The 18,389-nt window shown below is 52.2% G+C and overlaps 1 protein-coding gene across 1 annotated transcript in view; it reads left to right on the top strand.

The window, feature by feature from the left end:
* Positions 1–899: 899 nt before the first annotated feature.
* FIBP (FGF1 intracellular binding protein) overlaps positions 900–18,389 on the top strand; it is a 65,699-nt gene continuing 48,209 nt past the window's right edge. The window contains exons 1-3 of the mRNA XM_066582305.1: positions 900–1,016; positions 6,533–6,628; positions 14,281–14,479. Of these exons, the coding sequence (XP_066438402.1) occupies positions 6,544–6,628; positions 14,281–14,479 (284 nt within the window). The 5' untranslated portion in view covers positions 900–1,016; positions 6,533–6,543. The remainder of the gene's footprint in view (positions 1,017–6,532; positions 6,629–14,280; positions 14,480–18,389) is intronic.

The raw sequence follows: 18,389 nt of genomic DNA, 5'->3' as shown, positions 1-18,389 counted from the left end.
AGCAAGCTGAAAGAGAACGATGAGCTCTATCCGTACCACGCGCTGAGTTCTCAGCGGGATACCGCTGATACTATTGTTTCAGCTGGTATCTGGCTCGGAGAACACAGCAGGGTTGTGATGTGTTTTGTATACCCCACTCAGAGCGCTCAGCTGTATACCAGCTGAGTGCTCAGAAGACAACAGCTGTATGCAGAAGATAGCGCTCCAGCTGTGTTCTGCATTCCCTGCTTGGAGCGCTCAGCTGTATAGCAGCTGAGCACTCTGAGAAGGCAACCGCTGTTTGCAGAAGGGAGCAGTCCCGCTTGTCTTCTACATACAGCGTGAACCTTCATTTACACACTTATGCAAAGTGAACACTCAAAACTGTCACTCAGACTGCCGTTTGAGTGAATTTTGAGCGATCATCTTGCTGTGTAAATGCACACGATTATGGCTCAAAAGGTGTCTTTTGAGTGATAATCGTTGTGTCTAATTGGGCCTAAATACTGGGTCTCATATAAACAGGATATTCATGCATACCATGTGTTGCTCCCTCATCGTTTTTGAGGAGCACGCTCACCTTTACGGTAAATTGATAAATTTGGGCACATTATGTTGCTATTAGATTGCTTTTTTGCAATCCCTATTGTGATTCAATGCACATACATCTCTAGGTGGTCCAGGATCTATGTGTGCACGATATTCATTTATTTTCCCTTCCTCTTGCTTGTAATAAGTGGTAATGTCTCCGTTTGAGGTTGCTATGGCGACTTGAATACTTGATTACGCAGCTCAACGTAGTGAGCAGTGTTCACGTGACACTGGTCACATGACTATGGTGACGCTGTGAGCTCACTGCTTGGGCTTTGTTTTAGCAGTGGGTAAGCGCTCACGTGACGTAGTCACATGACCGGGTTGCTGCTTGCAGTTCCGCACATGTGCAGTAGCATCTGAGGACGCTGATGCCGTTTAACACATGAGAGACCAGCACTGACGAGTTGTGTATGTCCCGGAGCTCAGCTCTTTGCTGCTTCTAGGTACTGAACAAGTTAATTTTTACCATATGGTGTTTGTAGTTAATGCTTTGCACATGTCCGCACCTGTTACCATGTTAGCCTGTGTGCATTCATAGGTGTTTGTTCAGAGTCATGCGTTAGCTTGAGAAAAATCAACAAACGGTCGACCCGTTGCTGCTTGTGATTTTTTTAATGGAGTGATAAAGTTTTATTTGTGCATTAGTCTGCTGCCACTCTTCATTGGTCTGATGTTTGTGGTCCACAGCCTAATCTTTGTGCAGCGTGCAGGTTATTGGGCCTGTGATCTCCTCACCTGTGGGTTATCCATAGCATATGCTGCCGGACACTTTGTTTATAGAGTGCGCATCACATAGTCAGAGAAGCAATGGATTGTGGGGAGCGGGCGCTGATGCGGTGTGTGGGGCGCTGATGCGGTGTGTGGGGCGCTGATGCGGTGTGTGGGGCGCTGATGCGGTGTGTGGGGCGCTGGCGCTGATGCGGTTTGTGGGGAGCGGGCGCTGATGCGGTTTGTGGGGAGCGGGAGCCGATGCGGTGTGTGGGGAGCTGATGCGGTGTGTGGGGAGCGGGCGCTGATGCGGTTTGTGGGGCGCTGATGCGGTTTGTGGGGCGCTGATGCGGTTTGTGGGGAGCGGGGCGCTGATGCGGTTTGTGGGGCGCTGATGCGGTTTGTGGGGCGCTGATGCGGTTTGTGGGGCGCTGATGCGGTGTGTGGGGAGCGGGCGCTGATGCGGTGTGTGGGGAGCTGATGCGGTGTGTGGGGAGCTGATGCGGTGTGTGGGGAGCGGGCGCTGATGCGGTTTGTGGGGCGCTGATGCGGTTTGTGGGGAGCGGGGAGCTGATGCGGTTTGTGGGGAGCTGATGCGGTTTGTGGGGAGCTGATGCGGTGTGTGGGGAGCGGGAGCTGATGCGGTGTGTGGGGAGCGGGCGCTGATGCGGTGTGTGGGGAGCGGGCGCTGATGCGGTGTGTGGGGCGCTGTTGCGGTGTGTGGGGCGCTGATGCGGTGTGTGGGGCGCTGATGCGGTGTGTGGGGAGCTGATGCGGTGTGTGGGGAGCGGGCGCTGATGCGGTGTGTGGTGCGCTGATGCGGTTTGTGGGGCGCTGATGCGGTGTGTGGGGAGCGGGCGCTGATGCGGTTTGTGGGGCGCTGATGCGGTTTGTGGGGAGCGGGCGCCGATGCGGTTTGTGGGGAGCGGGCGCCGATGCGGTTTGTGGGGCGCTGATGCGGTTTGTGGGGAGCGGGCGCCGATGCGGTGTGTGGGGCGCCGATGCGGTGTGTGGGGCGCCGATGCGGTGTGTGGGGCGCTGATGCGGTTTGTGGGGAGCGGGCGCCGATGCGGTGTGTGGGGCGCCGATGCGGTGTGTGGGGCGCCGATGCGGTGTGTGGGGCGCCGATGCGGTTTGTGGGGCGCGGGGCGCTGATGTGGTTTGTGGGGCGCGGGGCGCTGATGCGGTTTGTGGGGCGCTGATGCGGTTTGTGGGGCGCTGATGCGGTTTGTGGGGCGCTGATGCGGTTTGTGGGGCGCTGATGCGGTTTGTGGGGAGCGGAGCGCTGATGCGGTTTGTGGGGCGCTGATGCGGTGTGTGGGGCGCTGATGCGGTGTGTGGGGCGCTGATGCGGTGTGTGGGGCGCTGATGCGGTGTGTGGGGAGCGGGCGCTGATGCGGTGTGTGGGGAGCGGGCGCTGATGCGGTGTGTGGGGAGCGGGCGCTGATGCGGTGTGTGGGGAGCTGATGCGGTGTGTGGGGAGCTGATGCGGTGTGTGGGGAGCTGATGCGGTGTGTGGGGAGCTGATGCGGTGTGTGGGGAGCTGATGCGGTGTGTGGGGCGCTGATGCGGTGTGTGGGGCGCTGATGCGGTGTGTGGGGCGCTGATGCGGTGTGTGGGGAGCTGATGCGGTGTGTGGGGAGCGGGCGCTGATGCGGTTTGTGGGGAGCTGATGCGGTTTGTGGGGAGCGGGCACTGATGCGGCTTGTGGGGCGCTGATGCGGCTTGTGGGGCGCTGATGTGGTTTGTGGGGAGCGGGCACTGATGCGGCTTGTGGGGCGCTGATGCGGCATGTGGGGCGCTGATGCGGCATGTGGGGCGCTGGCGCCGATGCGGTTTGTGGGGAGCGGATGCGGTTTGTGGGGAGCGGGCACTGATGCGGTTTGTGGGGCGCTGATGCGGTTTGTGGGGAGCTGATGCGGTTTGTGGGGAGCGGGGAGCTGATGCTTTTTGTGGAGCACTGATGCGGTTTGTGGGGCGCTGATGCGGCATGTGGGGAGCGGGCGCTGATGCGGTTTGTGGGGCGCTGATGCGGTTTGTGGGGAGCGGGCACTGATGCGGTTTGTGGGGCGCTGATGCGGTTTGTGGGGCGCTGATGCGGCATGTGGGGAGCGGGCGCTGATGCGGTGTGTGGGGAGCTGATGCGGTTTGTGGGGAGCGGGCGCTGATGCGGTGTGTGGGGAGCGGGCGCTGATGCGGTGTGTAGGGAGCTGATGCGGTGTGTGGGGAGCTGATGCGGTGTGTAGGGAGCTGATGCGGTGTGTGGGGAGCTGATGCGGTGTGTGGGGAGCGGGCGCTGATGCGGTGTGTGGGGAGCGGGCGCTGATGCGGTGTGTGGGGAGCGGGCGCTGATGCGGTGTGTGGGGCGCTGATGCGGTGTGTGGGGCGCTGATGCGGTGTGTGGGGCGCTGATGCGGTGTGTGGGGCGCTGATGCGGTGTGTGGGGCGCTGATGCGGTTTGTGGGGAGCGGGCGCCGATGCGGTGTGCGGGGCGCCGATGCGGTGTGCGGGGCGCCGATGCGGTGTGCGGGGCGCCGATGCGGTGTGCGGGGCGCCGATGCGGTGTGCGGGGAGCGGGGCGCCGATGCGGTGTGCGGGGAGCGGGGCGCCGATGCGGGGAGCGGGGCGCCGATGCGGTGTGCGGGGAGCGGGCGCTGATGCGGTGTGCGGGGAGCGGGCGCCGATGCGGTGTGCGGGGAGCGGGCGCCGATGCGGTGTGCGGGGAGCGGGCGCCGATGCGGTGTGCGGGGAGCGGGCGCCGATGCGGTGTGCGGGGAGCGGGCGCCGATGCGGTGTGTGGGGCGCCGATGCGGTGTGTGGGGCGCCGATGCGGTGTGTGGGGCGCCGATGCGGTGTGTGGGGAGCGGGGCGCCGATGCGGTTTGTGGGGAGCGGGGCGCCGATGCGGTTTGTGGGGCGCCGATGCGGTGTGTGGGGAGCGGGCGCCGATGCGGTGTGTGGGGAGCGGGCGCCGATGCGGTGTGTGGGGAGCGGGCGCCGATGCGGTGTGTGGGGAGCGGGCGCCGATGCGGTTTGTGGGGCGCCGATGCGGTGTGTGGGGAGCGGGCGCCGATGCGGTGTGTGGGGAGCGGGCGCCGATGCGGTGTGTGGGGAGCGGGCGCCGATGCGGTGTGTGGGGAGCGGGAGCCGATGCGGTGTGTGGGGAGCCGATGCGGTGTGTGGGGAGCGGGAGCCGATGCGGTGTGTGGGGAGCGGGAGCCGATGCGGTGTGTGGGGAGCGGGCGCCGATGCGGTGTGTGGGGAGCGGGCGCCGATGCGGTGTGTGGGGAGCGGGCGCCGATGCGGTGTGTGGGGAGCGGGCGCCGATGCGGTGTGTGGGGAGCGGGCGCCGATGCGGTGTGTGGGGAGCGGGCGCCGATGCGGTGTGTGGGGAGCGGGCGCCGATGCGGTGTGTGGGGCGCCGATGCGGTGTGTGGGGCGCCGATGCGGTGTGTGGGGCGCCGATGCGGTGTGTGGGGCGCAGATGCGGTGTGTGGGGCGCCGATGCGGTGTGTGGGGCGCCGATGCGGTGTGTGGGGAGCGGGCGCCGATGCGGTGTGTGGGGAGCGGGCGCCGATGCGGTGTGTGGGGCGCCGATGCGGTGTGTGGGGCGCCGATGCGGTGTGTGGGGCGCAGATGCGGTGTGTGGGGCGCCGATGCGGTGTGTGGGGCGCCGATGCGGTGTGTGGGGAGCGGGCGCTGATGCGGTGTGTGGGGCGTTGATGCGGTTTGTGGGGAGCGGGCGCTGATGCGGTTTGTGGGGAGCTGATGCGGTTTGTGGGGAGCGGGCGCCGATGCGGTGTGTGGGGCGCCGATGCGGTGTGTGGGGCGCCGATGCGGTGTGTGGGGAGCGGGCGCCGATGCGGTGTGTGGGGAGCGGGCGCCGATGCGGTGTGTGGGGCGCCGATGCGGTGTGTGGGGCGCCGATGCGGTTTGTCGGGCGCTGATGGGGAGTAACAGGTAGCCCCCAGTAACAGGTAGCCCCCACCCCTCAGTAATAGGCAGCCCCCCCCCCCCCCCCCCAACCCATATACTAACCTCCTCCCTGCTGTCAGCGTCGCTCTCTCTCTGCTTGCCCTGATGTCAGTGTGCAGCCCGGCACGCTTCCTCCCCTAAGACCTCTCCTGCGGAACTAATGAGCAGGGGATTCGGGGAGGAGGATCCTGGCTGAACACTGACATCAGTGTGCGCCGGGATCAGCGTGATTACCAGCGGGGAGCTGCGGCGCCCCCGCTGGTAATCGCTTCATTGGTGAGCGGCGTCGGCACGCCGTGGGCCACATAACACGAGGCAGCGGGCCTTGTGTTTAGAAGAAAAGTTCCCGGCGGTGCCGCGGACCGGTGCTAAACACCTAACGGCCCGGCTCCGGTCCGCAGACCGGTGGTTGGGGACCCCTGATCTAAGCCATCTGGACTTCAGAATGATACATTGTAGCAAACAGTCAGTGAGGTTCATGCTCTTATAGAGAATTGCATAGACTGGAAACAATTGTTTCTCACCGAGGTACAATAGAGCTCTGATCATAAAAAGAACATCCATGTTAGAGTATGTTCACACGGCGTATTTGACAGGGCGGAGAAAAATCTACTGCAAAATCCACTTAAATAAACCACAGAAACCACTCTTGGTTTTTAGGTTTTTGTTTTTTTTTTCACTTGAAATGTATTTTGAAGTTCCATTGATTTCTATGTCAAAAAACAAAGTGGAAAACGGAAAAAGAAGTAACACTCCGCTTTTTGTTTTTTCAATGATGCATACTTTAAATACGATATGGGGAAAAAGCACGCCCCCAAGGCGGGGAGACGGTTGCCCATTACGAATCAATGGGACGCGTATTTTACCGCAGAAGACGAACTAAAATAAAATACCCCATGTGAACATACTTAATGGGCTATTACACGGGGTGATTATCGCTCAAAATTTCTTAAAACGAATCCATTTGAGCTATAGTCGAGCAGCATAAATGCACAAAAACCTCCCTATTCGTTCACAGGCCCTTATTGCTTTCAGTTAGCATAAAAACCAATGCTGGATCGCAGGCTTGTCATTCAGTGTAAACGCTCAGCGCTTCACATGGACGATGAAGCGCTGAGCAAGAAGCCCGTGATCCAGCAGTGAAGTCTGTCAGTGTAAACGCTCTGCGCTAACGACCTTAGCGGTGAGGTCAGCGTTCATGCAGTCGTTTACCCGCCATTACTGTCAAATGTCATTAAGATGTGCAGCCCTTCTGATCCAAACTTTTCTCTTCACAGAAGTTCTCGCTATGGCCAATGAACTAGATGTGTTTGTTGGAAATACCACGCTGATCGATGAAGATGTTTATCAGCTCTGGTTGGATGGATATTCAGGTAGTAAAGTCCATATGAAGATCTACTTCCACTTGATCCATGCTTATTTGTTTAAAAAAATGGGCAAATGAGAGAAATCCCTTTGTTACAAATAACCCCAGATGAGGCGTGGATTATTTGTGACATAGATGAGACCAGGGGCAGGCAGAGGACTATTTGCCTGATTTCGTTTACAAAGTAGGGCTCAGCCGTATATATAGAAAAGGGAGACAGCAGGAGAGCTGGAGAAGATCCTAGTGGTCCCTCTGTGTGTACTGAGGTTGAGCCGTGCTCTGACAACTGTATTTATGACAATGTCGGATATTATTTACAGACACAGCGATGGAAATATTCTCTCGCCTATTTTATGGTAATAGGACAGTGGCTTTCAGTCAGTTGGATTCATTGCGTATGTGACTGCTCAGCTAATCACAGGCTACAGTAGATTGGCTGAGCAGTCATGTATGCAATGCATAGCGTGTGACTGCTGAATCCTCTTCCTGGATCGGAGCGGTAGAGATCGGATGTCCACTTCAGAGCTTTTCGTGGCCCTGAGGAATATTGCAGCTTTTCTTTACTCCCCTCTGTTTCTCCGCAGCAATATCTTTTAGATTTGGCTCCCAGCATTTTTGAATCTGTCAGTTGGTTGGTCAATGGGTGACGTCCGATTGGGTGACAGTAAGCAATGGAGACCGCTCACTGCGACAGAGTTAAAGCATGTAAACAGAATTGAACAGAGGTCAGTACAGGAGAATGTGGAGAAGTAAAGACAAAAGAAAAGCTGCAGTAGAGTCAGCAAGGCAGCCGCTGAAAAGCTATGCAGCAGTCCCCGTTGACCCTAGGACCCCACAGGTCCTCTTTATGTAGCCCTCGGTCCAGTGCAGCTACCCAGTCTCCACAGCTCCAATCCTGGAAGAAGCTTCAGTAGTAACATACCGTTCATTGTGCACATGACTGCCCATCCAATCACAGGCTTCAGTGGTGATACTGCCATGAATGTGATCACTGAAGACTGAATGGCTGGGCAGTTGCATATACAATTCCTTGCTACAGTAGAGTCAGCTGGAGCGCACACAAGAACATGCAGGATTTACTAGTAATTCAGCACTGCCCCGCATAATAATATAAGGGTACTTAATGCACTCAATGTCAACACAAAGAAGGAGTATAAAGGCAAACAATTACTTAAAGGGGTTGTCCCGCGAAAGCAAGTGGGTCTATACACTTCTGTATGGCCATATTAATGCACTTTGTAATGTACATCGTGCATTAATTATGAGCCATACAGAAGTTATCAAAAGTTATTCACTTACCTGTTCCGTTGCTAGCGTCCTCGTCTCCATGGTGCCGTCTAATTTTCAGCGTCTAATCGCCAGATTAGACGTGCTTGCGCAGTCCGGGTCTTCTTTTCTGAATGGGGCCGCTCGTGCCGGAGAGTGGCTCCGTGTAGCTCCGCCCCGTGCCGATTCCAGCCAATCAGGAGGCTGGAATCGGCAATGGACCGCACAGAAGCCCTGCGGTCCACCGAGGGAGAAGATCCCGGCGGCCATCTTCACCAGATAAGTATGAAGACGCCGGACCACGGGGATTCAGGTAAGCGCTGTGCGGTTTGTTTTTTTTAAGTCCCTGCATCGGGTTTGTCTCGCGCCGAACGGGGGGGCTGTTGAAAAAAAACCAAACCCGTTTCGGCGCGGGACAACCCCTTTAAGAAAACGCTTAATACATATCACAGACAACACAAGAAGACAGAAATAAAACCAAAGATCCATTGAATGGGAATTTAAAGTGCATAACAAATCTCAATATAAAAGAGAGATATACGGGTCTTGGGGACTCTGACTAGTAAAACATACATGTCACGTCTGTCCTAGACTGTTGGCAAAACCAAGAGATGATTGAGTACCTGAGCAGACAGAGCAGGTGTGTTTCCTTGCTACACAGGTAGAAAAAAAGAACATATCAATAAATCTCAAAGTAATAATGATAATATCATTGATAATTAGGACCAATCTATTTCTTCTTTAAGATCGCCAATATGCATAGAAGTGCTTCCAAGATTGTGTACTAAGAATACAATATTTAGAAGAATCTCTAGTCCATGTCTATATATTGTAGGGAGGAAGGAACACAGTAAATGGAGGATGGAAGAGCCAGAAACTGTAGAGAAACATAAAATTAGTACATAATTGTGCATGGGAAGGGGAGCATGAGGAATTATAGCAACGGGGCAAATCTGGCCACTTCATTTAATCCCTCAGGGACCCTGATTCCTAATCTGACAATCCACCTGCATTCCTTCTGAGCCAGGATCTTTTTGACAGTTTTCCCCCTGACCCCACAATGCTTTGCCTCATACCACAGGCAAAAAAGTTCTTGGGATTTCAATCCTGAAACATTCTAAAATATTTGGGAATAGTTTTTAATAACAAGGGATCCTCACCTTATTGCACCGCCAGAATATCCCCGCAGGCTCTTGTGTGCATATTCTCCGCTCGCAAGATGTGAGCCCAATATAAATTTTTGAGCACGGACATTATTTTTAATATAATGACCTAGTAAAAGGATTCCATAGTATAACAGCAATATTTGCAGATGATACGAAACTATGTAAAGAAACTAACGCAAGGTGGTTGCAATAGGATCTGAATAGGTTGGGGACTTGATTAATATATGGCTATGCATATGGGCAGAGGAAATACATGTCACCATTACACACTAAATGGGAAATCACAGGGTAACACTGACATGCAAACAGACTTGGGGATTTTAGTTAACTGTAAGCTTAACTAGAGCAACCAATGTCAGGCAGCTGCTGCCAAGGCAAATGGTCTGACCATTGACTTGTAAAAAGGAAAAACACACGTGGAATATTGTGTTCAGTTTTGTGTTCTGGTACTCAAGAAACACATATCAGAGCTTGAGCGGGTACAAAGGCAGGCAACTAAAGTAGTATATGGAATGGGCACACTACAATACCCAGAGAGGATATCAAAATTGTGGTTATTTAGTTTGGAAAAAAGACTGAGGGGCAACCTACTAACTATGTATAATATATCAGAAGTCAATACAGAGATCTCTACCATAATCTATTTATACCCAGGACTGTGACTGTAACAAGGGGGCGCCCTCTACGTCCAGAGGAAAGGTTTGTACACCAACACAGAAGTGGGTTCTTTACTGTAAGAGCAATGAGACTATGGAACTCTCTGTTTGAGGACATGGTGAAGGCAAATTCGATGAGTTCAAGAGGGGCTGGGGGCCTTTCTTGAACGGTGCAATTTGCCTTGTTAAAATTCCTAATTACTTCAAAAGAATCTACGGATTATTCCCATTGTTAGATTGAAGTTAAGAAGACATTTTTATCCTTAAATTGGGAAAATTTGGCTTCTATCCCATTGTTTTTGGGGGGTTTTTTTTGCCTTCCTCTGGATCAACACTAGGGGGGGGGGGGGGTTATAGGCTGAATTGAATGGACATATGTCTTTTTTTTTTACCTTACATACTAGATTACTGTGGCATTTAACATAGTAAAAGACATTCATGGTATTGCATGAGATATATTTCCTACCATCGTCAGCCGATTTAGAAGAGCTGGAACATAATGTATTTTTACAAGCAATGCAGTCACTACATAGAAAACATTCCCTATGAGGTGGATAAGAGGTGAATGCATTTCTCAATCTGGGTACTGTAAGCAAGCGGTGGTATTCTTGCTACTGGATCCCCAACCTTTTAGACTGAAATGTTCACCAACCATGCAGAAATGCTCAGGGGACGTGTAGAAAACACATCCCACAATCCCCGACACATGACATTTCAAGGTTAAAGGGGTTGTCCCGCAAAATAAAGTAAAGTTAAACACTTCTGCATGGCCATATACATGCACTTTGTAATATACATCGTGCATTAAATATTGGCCATACAGAAGTTATTTACTTACCTACAGGGGGTCCCCCCCCCCCCCCCCCCCCCCCTGTGTTGGCGCCCCCGTCTCCCTGGCTGGTCTGCGCATGCGCAGACCAGCTGTGCGGCGCGAGCACGCTGGAGCGGCCCCTTCAACGGGACAGAAGAGGCAGACTGCGCAAGTGCGTCTAATCGAGCCAGGAGAAGGATTCGGTCGGCGCCAGGGAGACGGGGACGCCAGCACAGGGGGGGGACCCCCTGTAGGTAAGCAAATAACTTCTGTATGGCCAATATTTAATGCACGATGTATATTACAAAGTGCATGTATATGGCCATACAGAAGTGCTTAACTTTACTTTATTTTGCGGGACAACCCCTTTAACCCCTTGAGTGGCACGCCCGGAAATTTTCCGGGATGAGCTCCACTGCTCATAGCAACATAGCCCGGAAGATTTCCGGGCTATGTATCACTATGGGAGCTGCAGAGCACAATGCCACAAGCCCTTGACAGTGTGCTCTGCCTGCACAGACCCACAGAGAACAAAGCAAGGGCTTTGAAAAAACAGCAGAAGATATTGCCGACATGCCGGCAATCTCCTGCACTGGTTTGTTTACAGGTTGCCATAGAGACCATCGGCTTGTCAGAAGCAAGCCGATGGTCTCTGTGGCAGGGAGAGCTGGTTGTTAGCTGTCAGAGGACAGCTAGGTACTAGCTCTTACAGCAGAGATCAGAGAAAACCTCCGCTCTCTGCTGTGTTAACCCTTTACATGCTGCAGTCTATGTGACTGCAGCATGTAAAGGGCTGTCATCATCGGACCCCCGGAATGTGATCAGGGGTCCTGATGGGTCCCTGTGGAAGTCCCCTAAAGGGACAAAAGAAAAAAAAAATTAAAAAAAAAAAAAAAAAAGTAAAAAAATTTAAAAAAAAATAATAAAAACACTTGTCTCCCTTACTTTGTACAAAATCAAAAATATAATCACACATGTGGTATCCATGCGTCGTAATGACCCAGAGAAGGAAGTTAATACATTATTTAACCCCTTAATGACATGGCCCCTTTTTTTCTTTTTTCCCCATTTCTTTTTTTCCTCCCCCGTTTAAAAAATCACAACTTGTCCCGCAAAAAACAAGCCCTTATATGGCTGTGTCAATGGAAAAATGAAAAAGTTATGGCTCTTGAGACGCAACTGCAAAATTAGTTGAAATTCAATGATTAGACCATTTTAAAAAACCTGCCCTTGTGGGCACGACAGGGTGGTAGGAAACCCGCCACTCAAGGGGTTAATGGATGTCAGTTCACATTGTGCAGATTCTCCTGCACCGACCTGCAACAAAGACACGTTATGCATTTTGTCTGACTTTGCATTATCAGATTGTTCCAGTCCATGTTGCATCATTTCCTCAGTCCTTGGAGTGCTCTCCCCACTTCCACGACTTGATAGCTGGCATTACTGACGCTCCTCTGGACCCCCAGATGACAGTCCTTGAATACAGTTCACACCTGCAGTTTTTGTAGTAACCTGCACCGTATCCTATCCCTCCCACAGTTGGGAAAAATTTGGAAAGCCCGTGCCCAACACGAATTCTACAGGCAGTCGCTCACATTTTGTCAGGACCCATGTCACCGTATCATATGGAGTCTCAAAGGTCCCTCATCAGTCTCTGGACCACAACAAAGAAACGGTAAAATGTCTAGATTAATAGTAGACTTGTCCTGCTGTGGATCCAAGTCCACTAACAGTAGAATCCCACCCACTATTAGCTGGCAGGTTCTCAACTCCAAATTTACTTGAACTGTCGTCCTGGCACACAACCGTCTGTTTTGTCAACCCTACAGATGCAGTCCCTATGTCTCCTGGCGACAGTCTCCAACTGTCGGCGACTGTTGCCCATGGCAACCGCAAACTTCGGCCTCCTGGCCCTTTAACTAATGCCTGCAGCAGCAACCGCAGTTTTGGCCTTCTAGCCCTTTAAACAGCAGCTTTTGTTGATCCACAGCCCCTTCAACTTCAGCCTCCTGGCTCTTTTAAATGCCTCCAGCACCACAGCTCACAGTAATATTCATCTGCACACACGTTGCTCTTTGCGGCTTTGTGCGCCATTCCATTTGTGCCAGCGCTTCCTCCACCATATGTAAGCAAGGAAGGGGAGGTACACTTGCTACTGGATTACCAATCTTTTAGACTGGAATGGCCACGAACCGTTTAGAAACACTCAGGAGATGTAGATTCTCTTTCATAATTTGGCGCCCGTCAGCCTTTATTCAGTATCACACAGGTATCTCATACATAGCATACAAAGTCCATAAACACCCCACCTGGGTGGGAGTCAAGGGTTGTCATCCCTGTCTGACTCCAGGCCTTACTTGGTCCTCACTGGACCCCGGCATGCAGTCTGTCCAGCTACCAAGCTGTAACTTCTCTCTCTCACTTCTGGCAAGAACTGGCTTTTATATATCCCAGCTGTACCTACTTCCTGCTACGCCTAGGGCAGTAATGGCAAATCTTTTAGAGACTGAGTGCCCAAACCCAAAATCCACTTATTTATCGCAAAGTGCCAACCTGTCAGGGGGCGGGGCTTATCACAACGCATCATTTTTACCTCCGTCGTTATAAAAAGGCCAGGGCTGTTTCAAAATAGATGGTGCAAATTTTGACTGCCTTTTGGATGCTGGAATGCTGCAGAATTTGCCGCTGAATTTTCTGCTGAGAACATTCTGCAGCATTTCCGCCATGTGTAAACCTACCCAAGTGGTAATAGTGACCCCCAGCGGCTATAGTGACCCCCCCCCTCATCTCCTTCAGCGGTAATAGGGACCTCCCACAGCGGCCCCCAGCGGTAATAGGGACCTCCCACAGCGGCCCCCAGCGGTAATAGGGACCTCCCACAGCGGCCCCCAGCGGTAATAGGGACCTCCCACAGCGGCCCCCAGCGGTAATAGGGACCTCCCACAGCGGCCCCCAGCGGTAATAGGGACTTCCCACAGCGGCCCCCAGCGGTAATAGGGACCTCCCCCAGCGGTAATAGGGACCTCCCCCAGCGGTAATGGTGACCCTCCCGCGCGCAGCGGCCCCCCCCCCCCCCCAGCGGTAATGGTCACCCTCCCCCCGCGCAGCGGCCCCCCAGCGGTAATGGTGACATCCCACAAGGGCTTTCTCCCCACCCCCTTCCCCACAACCGCTATATAATTTACCTACCCCCTGCTCGGCGCTGGTGCTGATTCCAGGTGCACACTGTGACGTCAGTGTGTACTGCCAGATGCCTCCTTCCCTGCTCTTGCGGAACCAAGTAGGGGACGTCAAGGGAGGGGGAAGGAGAATCCTGGCTACACACTGACATCACAGTGTATGCCGGTATCGGCGCCGCTAGCAGAACAGCTGAGTGAATACTGCCACGGGAGCCCTAGCCCCTGCCGGTATTCAATACCGTGGTGAGTGGCCGACAGCGGCGCGTGCCAGCAGGGAGGGCTCTGCGTGCCTCCTCTGGCATGTGTGCCATAGGTCACCACTGACCTAAGGTGTTACCCCTTTCTATCTCTTTTTGCAGGTATCAGAATGCCTGTTCAGCACCCTCTATAGGCCCTTCTGATACTGCACTACTACAGTGCATACTAATGAGTATATCACTAAGGTTATGACTCTGTTCCAATGTCATCAGTGGTCTATCAGAAATGTTTAACCATTCCCTACTCGTGGAATTTTTTTCAATTCTGAAAAATCTGTTTGTCAAATTTTAAAGTTTCATTTTTCATGTAACTCATTTTTGCAGTGAGTGATGCTGTCAATATTCGTCTGAAGAGTGGGATTTTAGATCAGACTGGAGCTGGCCCCGATGTTCTGGAGAGCGACACTATGGACCATTACAGAACCTTTCAAATGCTTGAGAGACTTCTTCATTACCCACCAAAACTGGTTCAACAGTTACTCTTTCAGATTCCACCTTACAAGCAAAGCATGCTGATTGAGAGGTAACCGTTAAACATATACAGTGAAGGAAAAAGGTATGTGATCCCTTGCTGATTTTGTAAGTTTGCCCACAAAAACATGAACAGTCCATAATTTTTAGGGTGGGTTAATTTTAACCGTGAGTGATAAAATATCCAAAAAAAATCACATTGTCTAAATTACATATATTTATTTGCATTTTGCACAGAGAAATAAGTATTTGATCCCCTACCAACCATTAGGAGTTGAGGCTCCTCCAGACCAGTTAGATGCTCCTAATCAACTCATTACCTGCATTAAATACAGCTGACTTAAATGGTCACCTGCATAAAAGACTCCTGTCCACAGACTCAATTAATCAGTCAGACTCTAACCTCTACAACATGGCAATGACCAAAGAGCTTTCTAAGGATGTCGGGGACAAGATCACAGACCTGCATAAGGCTGGAATGGGCCACAAAACCATAAGTAAGACGCTGGGCGAAAAGGAGACAACTGTTGGTGCAATAGGAAGAAAATGGAAGACATACAAAATGACTGTCACTCGGCATCGATCTGCGGCTTCATGCAAAATCTCACCTCGTGGGGTATCCTTGATCATGAGAAGGGTGAGAAACTTCACAGGGGGAACTTGTTAAAGATCTCAAGGCAGCTGGGACCACAGTCACCAAGAAAACCATTGGTAACACATTACACCGTAATAGATTAACCCCTTAACGACCAGCCCATAGTGTTTTTACGTCCTCCCGAAGTGGGCTTTATTCTCTGAGGACGTAAAAACGTGTCCTGCAGAGAATAAAGCCCCTCGGGCTATGGACATGAAAGCTCCATGCTGTTGGTGTCCGCAGGTAGCCGATAGCATGGAGCTGTCATCCGGGGCTGCGGGGACTCCCTCACCTCCCGGCAATGCGATCGGCGCTATCCAATGGATAGTGCCGATCGCAAAAAAGTAAATAAAAGTGCAAAAAAAAGTTAGATTCCGCTTCCCTGATGGATCGGATCCATCAGGACAGCTGAAATTACTCACCGAGGTCCGCCGCACTGCTCCCCGCTCTCCTGGTCCTCCGGGTCCCGAAGCCGGCGTTCTGCGCATGCGCGCCAGGCGGCATTACGTTAGCCGCATGCGCAGAAGGCCTAGCGGCCCGGGAATTTTAAAATCTCCCGGCTCCTGTTGGTAGCCGGGAGGCAGAAGATGTCAGCGGGGACTGCGGTGAGCGGTCCCCGGTACCGCGATCGCCGTTATCCAATGGATAACGGCGATCCTGGAAAAGTGGAGAAAAAAGTAAAAAAAAGAAAAGTTTCACCTCCCCTCATGGATCGGATCCATGAGGGAAGGTGAAAATACTCACCCCCGCTTCCTCCATGTCCTCCGGCCGGTCCCAGGACCCTCCGCTGGCTTCTGCGCATGCGCTGATGTGGCACGCATGCGCAGAAGGCCGGTGAGCCCGGCAAATTCAAAGTCTCCCTGCACCCGGCTGTCACAGATAGCCGAGTGCAGGGAGATATAACTGGGGACCGCTGTATGCGGTTTCCAGTCATATGATCACTGTTATCCATCGGATAACGGTGATCATATAAAGTTAAAAAGTAGAGAAAAAAGGTAAAAGTTAAAAAAAAAGTTAGTTTCATCTCCCCTTACGGATCGTATCCGTAAGGGGGGATGAAATTACGTACCCAAGGTCCCGGATTTGTTCCCTGGTGGGATGTTGATCCGTGGACCTTACCCAAGCTTCTGCGCATGCGCCCGTCAGCATGATGGCGGACGCATGCGCAAAAGTGAAAGATTGCCCAAGAAATTTAAAATCCCCCTGCTGCTGGCTACCAAAGGTAGCCAAGAGCCTGGAGATGTCACGGGGAGCCGCGGTATGCGGTTACTGGTCACGTGATCGCCGTTATCCAATGCATAATGGCGATCACGTAAAAGTTCTTTAAAAAGTGGCAGTTTCATCTCACCGATGCGATCGGTGAGAGGAGATGAAACATCTTCTCGGAGGCTTCCGCATTTGAATCCAGATGCGATTATCCTCCATGGATCCTGCCAGCTTCTGGGTATGCGCCCGCCGGCAAAATGCCGGACACATTCGCAGGAGCCGGGGAGCCCAGGAAATTTTAAATCTCCTTGCTCCCAGCGACCAACGGTCGCTGAGTGCTTGAAGCAATGACCGGCGGCCTCGTTGAGCGGTCCCCAGTCACGTGATAAAGTAGCGATCTAACATTAGGCCGGTCACACATGACCGGAGAGGAATTACGGGTTCTGCATGCGCTTGATCAGCGGTAATCCAGGGATCAATCGCATGCATTGGATTACACAATTCCCCCCCCAATAAGCGGGTCGGAATTACGGAATCCACTCACAGAAAACAGAACACGGCATGTTATATTTTACCGCGGACATCCGTGACCTAGAGCCCATTGTGCTCTGACTGCGGATATACTCGCTGCCCATGTGTAAACACATTGTTAACGGGCTGCGGGTACCCGGGTCATCTCTAAGCGACGGCGCGGGAAATATAAACAAAAAACGGTGTACTGTGCATGACCGTCTGTGTGAGTAGGCAGTTATGCGCAGTACATTACGTGGCCATACCCAGGGTCACAGCTGAGATCCGCTGCGGTCCTCTGTAAGCGGATTCTGCATACGGCCGTCAGAGCCTGGCGTTATATGGATCGCTACCTGTAATTCGTAATTTACAAGAAGCCCCGGGAATGCTCGACTTCATGCAGTTCCAGGAGCAGCTTGTTGAGCGCCTTCTATGTGAGACCGCTGCACCGCAGCAAGATTACAAAAGCCTCACAGCGCCACTTTTTACACCCCATCCCCGCCGCTGAGGTCACGAAATACCCCTAAAAAAGCGAGAGAGGGGGGGGGGGGGGGGGGAATACCCGGTTTTCTTGCCCCATGTGCCCATCCCAACCAGCCTCCGTAATTACCCCTGTCTTCGGACATAAAACGCAGTTTATCTAATATTTAGGGAATGCCAAAAAATGGGGGTGGGGTATTTTTAGGAAGTCAATTTTTTTTTTCCATATAAGTGGGCAATGGGGCCTGGAATTTATTCAGTTGTACCCTGAAATCCAGCGGGCATTCCCTCTATTATGGGCCTAGCCACGTGTCCTGTAAGTAGATTAGGGCCACAATGGGTATGTTTCTGAACACGGGACAAACAGGGGTAGCCATTTTGGGGTGACCGTCTTCATTCCTATGTACACTGTACAAAAAAAAACGTTTTTAAATTGACAAAATTGCCAAAAAAATGAAACTGGTAATTTTTTCCTTCTGCTTTGCTTAGATTCATTCAAATACTGTGGGGTCAAAATACGCAGTACACCCCTAGATGCATTTGTTAAGGGGTCTAGTTTTCAAAATGGGGTCATTTGTGGGGGTTCTCTATCATTTTGGCCGGTCAATGGCTCTACAAGTGGGCAATGGCGCCTGGAATTTATTCCGTTGTACCCTGAAATCCAACGGGTGCTCCTTCCATTATAGGCCTAGCCATGTGTCCTTTAAGTAGATTAGGGCCACAATGGGTATGTTTCTGAACACGGGACAAACTGGGGGTATCCATTTTGGGGTGAACGTCTTCATTCCTATGTACACCGTACAAAAAAAAACGTTTTTAAATTGACACAATTGCCAAAAAAATGAAAATCATAATTTTTTCCTTCGGCTTGGCTTAGATTCATTCAAAAACTGTGAAGTCAAAAAAGTCATCATACCCCTAGATAAATTCGTTAAGGGGTCTACTTTTCAAAATGGGGTCACTTGTGGGGGTTCTCCATCGTTTTGGTCACTCAATGGCTCTATAAGTGTGCAATAGGGCTTAAATCTGCTTCAAGCAAAATTTCTGTTCCGAAAGCCACCGGTTGCTCCTTTCATTTTGGGCCCAATTGTGCATACAGACGTAATACTAGGGCCACAGGACAAACAGGGGT

This window comes from Eleutherodactylus coqui, chromosome 11, assembly GCF_035609145.1.
Source record: "Eleutherodactylus coqui strain aEleCoq1 chromosome 11, aEleCoq1.hap1, whole genome shotgun sequence".
Taxonomy (NCBI): domain Eukaryota; kingdom Metazoa; phylum Chordata; class Amphibia; order Anura; family Eleutherodactylidae; genus Eleutherodactylus; species Eleutherodactylus coqui.
The sequence above is the reverse complement of the archived record's forward strand: the minus strand, read 5'-3'. Positions and strand labels throughout refer to the sequence as shown.